This window comes from Salminus brasiliensis, chromosome 9 (assembly GCF_030463535.1).
Source record: "Salminus brasiliensis chromosome 9, fSalBra1.hap2, whole genome shotgun sequence".
Taxonomy (NCBI): Eukaryota; Metazoa; Chordata; class Actinopteri; order Characiformes; family Bryconidae; genus Salminus; species Salminus brasiliensis.
In genome coordinates this window covers 39,297,718-39,310,346 of record NC_132886.1, presented here as the reverse complement: position 1 = coordinate 39,310,346, position 12,629 = coordinate 39,297,718, and the positions used below count along the sequence as shown (strand labels likewise).

At 45.2% G+C, this 12,629-nt stretch overlaps 1 protein-coding gene across 1 annotated transcript in view; it reads left to right on the top strand.

The window, feature by feature from the left end:
* The window catches only part of ak5 (adenylate kinase 5), an 82,696-nt gene that overhangs the window by 21,125 nt on the left and 48,942 nt on the right, over nucleotides 1-12,629 (top strand). Inside the window, exon 6 of the mRNA XM_072688372.1 lies at nucleotides 6,494-6,685. Within this exon, the coding sequence (XP_072544473.1) occupies nucleotides 6,494-6,685 (192 nt within the window). The remainder of the gene's footprint in view (nucleotides 1-6,493; nucleotides 6,686-12,629) is intronic.

Below are 12,629 nucleotides of genomic sequence, written 5' to 3'. Positions count from 1 at the left end.
AGAAGGATTAAGCAATGCCCGCCAGGCTAATGTCAGACATCTGCCTCTGCACACCCAGTCCATGAGAAATGAGAAGAGAACAGAGTGAAGGAGGGTGAGATTTCATTGAACCAGAGAAGAGAAATGGGGCAGAGCAACAGCAGAAAAGGACAGCGGCCGAAATGATGGAAAAGCTGCACATTTCTAAGCTCACTGAATTGGTTTATCAGTTATGAACCGATTGCACATTCATGAACATCCAGCAGCCTCAGTGTTCTCAGCTCTGCGGTGCTGAGAGGCTGTAGCCCCTAAAACATGTTTAGAACTACGTCCAACAAACATGGAATGGGGGAAATGGAGTCTGAAGGCTTTCTTTGAGGCGCAGCAGTATGGAAATGGCTATTAGGGAACAGCTGGTTAGCATGAGTCCAGTAGCTATATAAATCATCCACGCAGTCCAGCCTTCTTTCACAAGCCAAGCCAGTGTGAAAAATTCTTGTTGTCTCGTTTTTTTATTTATTTATTTATTTATTTATTTGGCTTTCTCTGTTGGAAAGTGGATAAAAGACTGAATTTGCCATTCTGATATCTCCATATTCATAGGTTATATCAGTGCCGTTAGCCATTAGCGCAGCGATTGCTCAAGTAACCCGCGATTGTTGCTGGTTGCTCTTTCAGAGGCTGTGGACGTGTGACTTGACCAGAGAGGCTCTCGCAAAAACCTACCAGACCGCTCTGATATTAAAATGAATATATCAGCCGTTGCAGGGCTGGTCGTGCAGCACACTGATACCGTTTACTGCAGTATTTTGTCCCATCTTCACTCAGGAATACTACTGCTTTCCTTTTAAACCAACAAATCTTAAGGACTGCTGCTTTAATATTCACTTTACTTTCCATATTGTACTGACTAGCTTCCAGAGGTTAACCCTGAACCGCTGGACTACATGCAGATTCAAGCCCCGTCGTCTTTGCTCAGTGCAAGAAGTCTGAATTGCAGCGATTCCAATTGCAGCAGTCGTCTCCAGGATCTCTTTTTCGCAGAGCATAAATTTCAGTGGACGTCTTTGGGGATTTCACAGCACAGTCTACAAAGGATAAATGCCTCCAACCTTCATAGAGGAGAAGGGCAAATCATTGAGTTATGTAAGAAAAATTTAGCCAATACATAATGCTGAATCATATTGCCGGAGCTTGACCAGCGACAGGACAATACGTTCTGAGTAATAGATTGACCACGTGGCCAAAAAAGCGTCTTTGAAAACTTTCTCCATTGAATTAGCATCGACTCCGGAGCAAACCCAATCAGGAGCCAACCGCAGAGCCGAGGAGCTAGAGCTGCAGATCTGAAACCCATGCTTGGTGCAGAGTGACGCCGGGACGGCGAAAGCGACGACAGACTCCCCCTCGCCCGTCTGCACAAATGTCAACCAAATATTATCCCAAAATGTCAGCAGGCAGGCAGAGCACTCAGTTAGACTGATGTTTTAATGCGCTGAAAAAAGAGAGATGATGTGGAGGCAGTTCGTCTGTCACTAGTTAAAGGCCAGATGAGCTGTGAAACGGATGAGCCTGTGTTGTTGTGGGTGTTTTTTTTTTTTTGTTGGCTTTGTGAAATGACTGTAATAAAGTGCTTTGTAGAGATTTAAAAGATAGTTGAAGATAATTGGACTGATAAACAGTTCTGTATAAAAACAGTTGTGTATATAAATAGGCTGGAAAACCAGTGCTGTCACTGATTCTGCAAAGGCTGAAGGCTTTTTTTTTTTGAGTCATGATCCACATTGCTGGGGGATGACGTCTGAGTGATGCTGGACTAATATTGTACATTTTTTAACACATAAAATGTAGATTTGGGAAGAGACCTGAAAGGCTTCTCAAATCACATCTTTTGAGATGACCGTCCGCACTGTTATTCGCAAGTGATCAGATCGGATCCGCGTGTCCGGAGATGACATGTAGTAACAGCATAAGCAGCAATGGATCCCCATCCGCACTTCCATCACTCTGGATTTGCACTGGTCATTGTCTGTCTTGTTGTCAGGAGCATCAGTTCGCCAGTCTATATTTTAAAGACACATTTTGTTTTCACTTGTATTTAATGTGGACGAGATCCATCCCTGACCACTTCCCAATGAGGTTTGAGTGATCCGGTCGTGATCTGATTTGCGATCTCAATGCGCCTTGGGGGTGTTTACACCTGGCCGACCGTGACCCTATACCCAGAAACACTGTTTTTGCCAACAGGCTCTATGAGTCTGCATGAACCACAGTCCTTACAAACACAAGGGTGGTTCCAAACAGAGACGGTGGTTCAGAATCTGCACTTTCATCACAATTTCCCTGCTTGTTTCAAAGAGAAATCGATGATCTCAAATTACCTTGTGCTTTTCTATCACCAGCGACAACTTCTGAGGGTTAACTCCACACCACAGTGAGCGAAAGAGCGAGGGAAAGAGATTGGGGAAGTCACACAAGGATAATATCAGGAGAGCAGAAGATTGGAGAGATGGCAGACAGAGAGAGAGAGAGATGACCCCAGCAGAAAGAAGATGAAAGAGATAACGTAAAATCAACCCTAAGTAATACACAGGAGAGGTTTCGAGGTTACAGCGCCGTAGAGAACGTGAACGTGTAGAGTACCAGTTTGACTCTCTGGTGTTCATCTTTTGAGATGACCGGCCACGGTGTTTCTGTGGACGAGATCCATCTCTGACCACCTGTGACTGAGGTTTAATCCAATCGTAATCTGATTACAGTGCGTCCTGGGGGTGTTTACACCTCATGAGAGGGTATTAAATACTAGTGAAAACATCAAATTGACCAAATAGGGTGTAGAGATGTTCTGTGTAGATTCTTCCTCCCTTGCCTTGAACTAGCTTTGCACTCTCTTGGCCTTCGGTGAAGCATCTTCATGCCAAGAATGAATGGACAGCTCAGCTGCAGATTTCTTGATTTTCTTTTTCTTGAACTGCTACAATAAAAACAGCATTTAAACACAATAAAACTGTTAGAAATTTAGACCACAGTGTCGGTAAGATCAGAAAACCTCTAAATTCAATCAGGTGTGTGCAGATTTCTGTCTGGAACCGCAAGTGTATGCAGTCTTTCCCACCAGGAGGCTTGAGTGGCAGCACTTCTCCAGGGGCTCGGGGACCTCTGGCTACAGCGCCCTTTCAAATGTCGCGTCAGACCTTCTAAGCATAGCACTCCCTCTCTTTTTATCTAACCTCATGACACTCCTCCGGGACTCCTCTGGTTTCTCTCTGTCCCCGCATGCATGCCGCCCACCTGGAAAACAATTTCCGCGCTGCCCAGAGGAAGCTTGGTGCCATTTTCCGTTTGACGTTTTAACGAGAGTTTGATATTCCCTTGAATGTTTGATATTCCCCTGAACATCGGCAAATCCCACAACGAGCATTAATGAACTTGCCTCTGAGTAAATATTGAGCTTGGGATTGTTTGATGTTCTGCCATAAACCTGTCACAGACACAAAGCTGGGGATCGGACATTTCGGCTTTTGGCCTTTCAGACATGGCAGCTTTTGTGCGAGGTGGAACAAAGGTCCTTGTGATGTTTTCTCCACTCCACATCCCATTATTCATCACGTCTGACTCCTAATTATCAGAAAGGACCTAAAAACCTACAGCCTTCAGAAGACAGTTAAAGGCTAGCGGTGCTAAGCAGCTTGCGTAACCGTGTCTTTCTGACCTTCTAGTCTAGGTTAGTGAGAGAAAGCTCTGAAGCAAATGGCTGTTTTTTTTATTATTATTATTTTTAAAGACGCCAGCACTTCAGTCAGCGTAAAAGCTCTTCATGACCCGGGCGTTTCGGAGGTTCTGATGTTCTGCAGGAATTATTAGTGTGATTGTTCTGTTGCATAAAAAACCTTTGGACCGTTTTCTTCCACTCACAGTTGTTTTTCCAGGGAATGATTCATTAAGTGCACCAAGGGATTTTAGCAGGCCAACTGTTGAGAGGGCGAAACGCTACTTTTTAGGTGAGACGCTGCCTACGCAGGAAGTCACTCTGCACACTCTTCTCTTTCGAAAGATCATTAATAGGCTGTACGGACACTGAGAGAAATCCTAGGTGCTTCACTGACTGACAGTTATGTGAAATCATTTGTAACGTACTCCACGTCTCCACGTCGCTAATTTGGATTCCGTCGTCAGTGCTGACTTACTAAAATAACAACAGCTCTGTTTATAAACACAAATATGTAAATAAAACATTTGTGTTATTTTTTGGGGAACGTTCTCGTTATGTGGAGTTTTCAGTTGAAGCACTCTCACCGAATGCTATTTTTACACACCCTTAAGCTCACTCCGTCTCTGCCGTCTGGCGAAGAACAAAGAAAGGAATTGGTGTACGTGTATAGCTCTCAACTTCTATGACAGCAAGGAGGAAGAAAAATGTCTCATTTACATTTACATTTACATTTACGGCATTTAGCAGACGCTCTTATCCAGAGCTACTTACAAAGTGCTTTGCTATTTACCCAAGAAAACCTTAGCTAGTTAGAATAGGCTAATAATTCAAAGGATACCTCTAAGCTTAGACATTGCTAAACACAAGACAATAAGGCGACCATAGAACTATTCGTCCAATTACTCTCTGAAGAGGTGGGTCTTCAGTCTGCGTTTGAAGACAGCGAGCGACTCGGCCGTTCGGACACCCAGGGGCAGCTCGTTCCACCACTTTGGTGCCAGGACAGAAAAAAGCCTGGACGCTTGTCTTCCGCGGATTTTGAGGGATGGCGGGTCGAGCCGAGCCGTACTTGAAGCTCGAAGGGCTCTTGGTGCTCCTTAGTTTCCAGTAGACAAAGAGAGGCAAAGGAAGATATCAGGGTGTTGCATACAGCGACTATTCAGAAGGCCAGGTTATTCACTGTTATTCATACAGTACAGATGTACTTCAGTATTCAAATTCAAAATAATTCAAAGATGGATTCATTTTTAATAATAATGTATTTTTTAATTATTGAAAGGTCAAATGCTCAATTCTCGTTCATGTGCACTCCCCCTATCACTAGCAATGCCCTTAGCACTAGGATGAAGGGTGAAGACTAACACATGCCTCCTCCGACACACTGCAGCAACGCTAGGTAGCACAACATGCTCGGAGGAAAGCGCAGCTCCCCAGCGCCGATAATACAGCTAACAGACGCCAGGCTGACCAACATCACTCTAGGAGTGACGTGGGGAGGAAGTGCCATCAACTCACCCCTAAGAGAGCAAGGCCAATTGTGCTCTCTCCGACTCCGGCTGGTGATGGCCAGCAGCATGACCCAGGATTCGAACCCGCGATCCTCAGAATATAGCGGCAGGCCTGTAGTAACATGTTTAAATGAGGTGGTTACATCTTATTGTACAGCAGTTAGTTCCAAGTTTGCAGTGTGATTGACCGGAAGATTGACCATTAGCGTTGTTTTATGGGTGTCTGTTTCTATTTTTCTATTTTGCAGCACATGGCCTGGATACCTCACCTCAGATATTGTGCTTAAGCCAGCTTCTTCAAAACTAGCCAAAATAGTGGAGAAGAGACTAAGCCAGCACACAATATGGACAGAAGTATTGGGACACCTATACAGTACATCTACAGGAGCTTCTACGACATCCCATTCTAGACCCATAGGCATTATTAATATGGAGCTGGTCCTCCTTTGCTCTAAGCTCTACCAGCAGCAGCAGGTCTGGAGCTCTGCTGCAGTTACTGAGTCAGTTGGAGGCTTTTCTGCACTCTGCTCTGAGCTCAGCACTCGGCCCTGACCCCGCTCTGTAGCTTTACGTGGTCTGACAGACACTCGGTGGACACTGAGCTGCTCTCTGTGAGCTGTTCCTCCTAAACTCTTCCACTGTTCAATAATAACACCACTCACAGCTGGTAGGAGGGAGGAAATTTCACCAGCTGACTTTGTATCGTTGGTGCAGCGGTGCTGAGCTCCTATTACATACAGAACCACGCTGGAGTTCAGTGAGCTCTTCAGAACCTCCTGTTCTTTCACTGATGTGTGGAAGATAAGCAGACTGCAGGGCTAGGGGCTTGATTTTATACACTCGTGGCGGCAACACCTGAATTCAGTGATTAAGAGGTGTGTCCCAATACTTTTGTCCCTATGGTGTAGCTTCCAGATAATCTTAAAATATGACATAATGAAGATTAGACACGTATCTCCCATCCCTTTCCTCTGGTCTGAAGATAGCTGTTAGCTGAACGGTCTGATGGGGTTTGTGTGTAGGTAGCCTGAAGTCTTTGTAAGGCGATGCAGTGCTACATTGTTTTTCTCTGTTTCAGTGTGTTGGTAAGCTCTGGTCTTTAAAGCAGTTTTGGTGTCTTCATTGTCTCAAAGATAGCACTCTGCTCATTAACACACTCTGACACTGGTTTGCCTGTGGCCTGCCTCTTGTGTATTATTGTATAATAAAGTAAAACCCAAACCAGGGTGTGAAGTGTCTAACATCCACCAGCAGTGTTTAACACCGGCTCTCCTGTTTCCCCCTGATTCTGCAGATATGCACTCCAGATCTGGTGGTCTTTCTGGCCTGTTCCAATCAGCGCCTAAAGGAGCGTCTAGAGAAGCGGGCGGAGCAGCAAGGTCGTCCTGACGACAACCCCAAAGCTACAGAGCGGCGACTCGCCAACTTTAAGCAGAATGCTGTCCCACTGGTGAAGTACTTCCAGGAGAAGGGGCTCATCGTCACGGTAAGAGCCGGGTTTGGGTTTCTGGGTTTAAAAAGGGTGGGAAAGGGTAAGGAGCAGGAAGTGGAAACGAGTGGGCAATGGTAAAGAGCAGGTGGTGGTAACGAGTAGATAATGACTGGGTAATGCTAACAAGTGGGTAGTGATAATGAGTGGGTAACAGTAATGAGTGGGTAATGGTAATAGTAGCTAGTGATAATGAGTGGGTAATGGTAATGAATGTGTAACGGTAATGAGTAGCTAGTGTAACGAGTGGGTAACGGTAATGAGTGGGTAATGGTAATGAGTAGCTAGTGGTAATGAGGGGGTAATGGTAATGAGTAGCTAGTGGTAATGAGGGGGTAATGGTAATGAGTAGCTAGTGGTAACAAGTGGGTAATGGTAATGAGTGTGTAATGGTAATGAGTAGCTAGTGGTAATGAGTAGCTAGTGGTAATGAGTGGGTAACAATAATGAGTGGGTAATGGTAATGACTGGCTAGTGGTAACGAGTGGGTAACGGTAATAAGTGGGTAACGTAATGAGTAGCTAGTGGTAACGAGTAGGTAACGGTAATGAGTGTGTAATGGTAATGAGTAGCTAGTGGTAACGAGTGGGTAACGGTAATGAGTGTGTAATGGTAATGAGTAGCTAGTGGTAACGAGTGGGTAACGGAAATGAGTAGCTAGTGGTAACGAGTGGGTAATGGTAATGAGTAGCTAGTGGTAACGAGTGGGTAACGGTAATGAGTGTGTAATGGTAATGAGTAGCTAGTGGTAACGAGTGGGTAACGGTAATGAGTGTGTAATGGTAATGAGTAGCTAGTGGTAACGAGTGGGTAACGGTAATGAGTGTGTAATGTAATGAGTAGCTAGTGGTAACGAGTGGGTAACGGTAATGAGTGTGTAATGGTAATGAGAAGCTAGTGGTAACGAGTGGGTAACGGTAATGAGTGTGTAATGGTAATGAGTAGCTAGTGGTAACGAGTGGGTAACGGTAATGAGCGTGTAACGGTAATGAGCGTGTAATGGTAATGAGTGTGTAATGGTAATGAGTAGCTAGTGGTAACGAGTGGGTAACGGTAACGAGTGGGTAACGGTAATGAGTGTGTAATGGTAATGAGAAGCTAGTGGTAACGAGTGGGTAACGGTAATGAGTGTGTAATGTAATGAGTAGCTAGTGGTAACGAGTGGGTAACGGTAATGAGTGTGTAATGGTAATGAGTGTGTAATGGTAATGAGTAGCTAGTGGTAACGAGTGGGTAACGGTAATGAGTGTGTAATGGTAATGAGTAGCTAGTGATAACGAGTGTGTAACGGTAATGAGTGTGTAATGGTAATGAGTAGCTAGTGGTAACGAGTGGGTAACGGTAATGAGTGTGTAATGGTAATGAGTAGCTAGTGATAACGAGTGTGTAACGGTAATGAGTGTGTAATGGTAATGAGTAGCTAGTGGTAACGAGTGGGTAACGGTAGTTGTCACCTCACTGTAGTCTTTACCTCTGGTCTAGAGGCTCTTCAGTTAAAACTTTTCCTTAATGGTCCTTTAGGGATCCTTAATGCAGCTGAAGGAACCTAACCTTGTAAGACACACAGACAGCTGCAAGCTCCCGCATTCAGTCTCCGTATCATTCCACCGTTCTCACTGTAATCCAGAATCACTAACGGAACTGTCAGGAAAGAAAGGCAGTCTGCCTCAGCATGGGTAACGGTGTCCCGCCGGAGCTGCAGCTGTAACTAGAACCAGCTCATTTCGGTTAATTAACCCCAAGTAACACGGGAGCGATGTATAAATTCATCCCATTTTTTTCACCAGTCCCTTGGGTGTCTATTAGGTAACCATGGAAACGGAAGGAGGCTGAAATTCCTACGAACAATAGTGTACGGAGGGGTCTTTTCTGTACAAAAAAAAACCCAACAGAAAGCCGTCTATGCTGAATGTCAAATCTCTGCTGTACTGCACGGCCAAGTGCTCGTATGACTAATGCCAAGCTAGTGAGACTCTCTCCAGCTGAGCCCATTCCTTCTCCCTGGAAACTGTTCATTTCTTGACGAAGGCTGGAGGGCAAATGCTGCAGCGCTTAGTCCAAATTAGACTCAAGCTGAACGTCTCTGTACAGCCAGCGATGAATGCCAGGGGAATCAAGTCCGTGTCTACAGCAGAAAGAGGCGTAAAAGGACAGTCAAAAAAAGTGGGACTGGGATCGGGAAATGTTCCCATTTAAACCCAAAAGCGGTCGATCAGCCAAGACATTTTTTTAAACTAATGTAGCATGTGGTCATACACTTCGTATTACACACATTTTAGAGTATTTGTCACATAAATGGTTTCAGATTCTTAAACTAACTGCAATTTTGAACAAGAAGAACATAAGAAAACCCAATTTATTGAGGGAAAACATTCTGCACCACCTCCATCACCCACGTGAAAAGGTTGCTGCCTCCTAAACGTAGTATGTGGTCGTGTCGAGGTAGTGGTACTTCCTATATCTGGAGATCAGCCGCTTTGGAGGTACTTTGGCTCGCTCTTCTTTGCAGGATTGCAGAATTCAGGCAGACCGGAGGGCTTTTTTTTTGAGTATGCACTTGTCTGTTTAGGGTCCTACTGCAGCATAGGGGTGGGCAGTATCCACTTTTTTCATGCCTTCATACCGTCTCAAAGCGACTATTGCTATTGGACGCACAGAAAGCTGAAATTAACGCCCCCCTCACAGTTTTGATCATTTGCAGCTGCACTGAGCTGTCTTGAGACTCGGTGGAGCTGTAGCCGAGCTAGCTCAGCAAAGTCTCCCTTAGCGGGTGGGCCACAGCCCCACCGAGTCTCAAGACAGCTCAGTGCAGCGGCCGTTTACTAACTCCTGAGCTACTGACACAAGTGTTGAGACATGGTTTGAGCGACTGGTGTTGGACGTGATGGAAAGGCTAATTGAGCCTGAGGTTCTGAGCACTGTCTAGCTGTGTTTAGAAACGTTAGCAAGCAGGATAACCACCACACCACATTTAGAGGGTAAAGCCTCATATCTGAGAGCGCAGAGTCGAGGGAATAGTCTTGGGAGTGTTTCCCACTGTTTTCAGGCGCATTTCATATCCAGGTTTGCTTGACTTTTTTTTTTTTTTGCAGTCAGCACTCAGTCAGTTCGCCCCCCACCCCACCACCTAACTGGATAGACACATCATCTACAACCGACGCTTTGCGCTTTCAGCACACGGTAAGCAGTTATCGAGCTGAATGTCAGGACCGACCGATAGCGATAGTCCTGAAATTTGGCTTATAATATCTGTAAAGCAAAGAAATGCCTCTCTTGTGTGGTCTGATTCATATACCCCCTCATTTCTAACCCGCCCTGCTCTCCTGCTGTTCCCACCAACAGTCACAGACCGACACATCATAGCAACAAAAGGCAGCTTTATAAAAGGATGAGAGCATCAGTGTCCCTTTAAATGGAAAGGAGGCCATTCACTGCTGCGCGGAGACTAATGACTCGGCCGTGCGGTTTTGTGTCGAGTGGAGCCGATGTGTCGGGTTCGTGCCAAAGCCTTTTTTGACCACCGTCAAAAGAGAGATGCACCTCTTACTTCGCATCAGTCAAAGCAGCTGTTTATTCACGCACACTGTGTGGCCTGCTGGGCTCCAAACCACAAAGACATACTAGGCAGCATAGCAGTGATAATACAGCCATGAGTGCACTACTGATCATGCTGGAATTGGGGCTGGTTTCTAAATATCGGTAAAGCAAGAGATCAGGAGAAGCTTGGTGATTTGCATTTATGAATTAAATATGAGGGAAAGCTCTGCCAGTACGATATTTGCTCTAATGGAGAAAAATGTCTTAACTAGAGCAGCTGGAACAGCTGGATTTGTTTAGAGGAATCTGCCAAGGCGGTGCCATCTGTAGCACAAAGCAAATGCAGCACTCACTGGGGTAAAATACCCCAGCAACGAAAGTTCGTACCTTCGAGCGGGCAGTGCAGTACATCACAGCAACCAGGTGATTGTATGCTGATAAGATTTTAGCTGCATACAGTTACATATGCTACAGGGCACTAAAGTGTACTTGTCTCCACGCTAATGAAATCTCTGGAAATCTAAAGACCTGGTACCTTACGGCACAAAGGTGAGGCAAATATGTAACCAGTCATTTCTATTTACATCTACATTTAAGGCATTTAGCAGACGCTCTTCTCCAGGGCGACTCACAACAGTGCCTTGCTATTTACCCAAGAAAAACCTTGGCTAGTTTGAATAGACTAATAATTAAAAGATCCTTTAGATAAGGAGATCACTCTGCTATTAAGGAGAGCCGTACTGGACGCTCGTCTTCCATGGATTTTGAGGGATGGCGGGTCCAGCCGAGCTGTACTTGAAGCTCTTAACGCCTCTCACCGAACAGTTCTGTGGTACGATTAGCTTAAGTGCCTGATAGTGTCCGCGTGGAAAAGCCACCAGAACGGCTGGCCTCCGTGCTCAGAACTGTTCGGCTTTGCTGTGGAACAGAGGCCTAGGCGTTCCTCCACTGGAAGAGTTCTGCACAATGTCCTCAGTTATTTATTTCTGATATCTTTTATGGATTATCGGAGAATCAGTGTTGAACAAATTAACGCTAACGTTTATAGCGTTATAGCGTATAACGATAGCTTTACATGTCCTGTATCCATTGACCCTTCACCACCCTTCACATGCTGTCCAGGCTGGAGAAGCCCTGTTCAGGTGCGGTACTCCACAGACAACAACGAAGCACACGTGAGATTGAGCCTGACGGCAAGGCTTTGCCTAGACTAGACTAGAATGTACCATAAGCATATCACAATACTTACTGTATCGAGTCGCTGCCAGTGCTACCAGCCGTAGCTAGAACCGAGAAGGGCCGTGGACCTACTATCTCAAACAGACTCAGTCTGTTGTGTCGGTCAACAAGGCCTGAAAACGTGTCGGATGGCACTGACAGGGCTGCAGCCTCCCTCTGAGCGAGCCTGTCTCAGCAGAGCGTAAATAAACCAGAGCACAGCTGTCTGCTCCAGCGGCTCCTCATTCCCACCTGCCTCTCTGGACTGCCGCTGATTGAAATAGTAGCGGAACCGCACTCGAAATTCAATCCTTATTGTGCATAGACTGTAAGGTGCTAGTCGGAGCACCGTGTGATTCAGGGCTACTGTTTTGCACTACGTTCCATTAAAGTTCCCTTTTTCCAGTCAGTGGGAGCTGTGGGTATATATCTGTTTATTATGACTATTAACTGTGGCACTATTTAAGGTGGAATGGAGAGTAAGAATTAGGAGCCTTGCTTTGGCTGCTAAAGGGTAATGCCAGCGCCCTGATCAGCCCTGTACCACCATATAGTGATTCGATTGCAGGGTTTTTTTTTTTAAAGGAACTGGGAGCCGAATGGTCAGCTAGGTCAGTCAGACTGGATTGTAAGATATTGATCATTAATAGTCAATATTTTGAGCTACGTTCCATTAAAGTTCGCTTTTTCCAGTCTGTGGGAGCTGTGGCTATGTATTTGTCTGGGTCAATAAATTCAGATTTACGCCGCTGAATCTACTAGCAGTGCAAAAGTCATTTGTAGACACTGCCTTAAACAATGTTGGTTTGTGAGCTTAATTCAACAACAACACAAAAAAGAGAGCTTTATGATATGATGTTACCAGTTAGCAGCCAAACCAAGTTGGACATGTATTATTTATAGAAACCCAAAGACTGCCCAAAGTCGGTAGGGACCTAATTACAGCTTATCGGTAAATATGTAGCCTTAAAATGTACAACAGTGGATCAGTGTAGTTCCTTAACCCCTTCCTTAATACTACTCCTTAACATTACTCGGTACCTACAGGGACTTCTATACAAACCGGTGGGGATGTTCTCTGGTGAAAAAGACACTTTTTAAGGGGGGTGTGGAGTGACAGAAACCCTTTTGGACACCCACAGATTTATTTAATGAGCATTAATGAACATTAGGCCTACATGTTGAC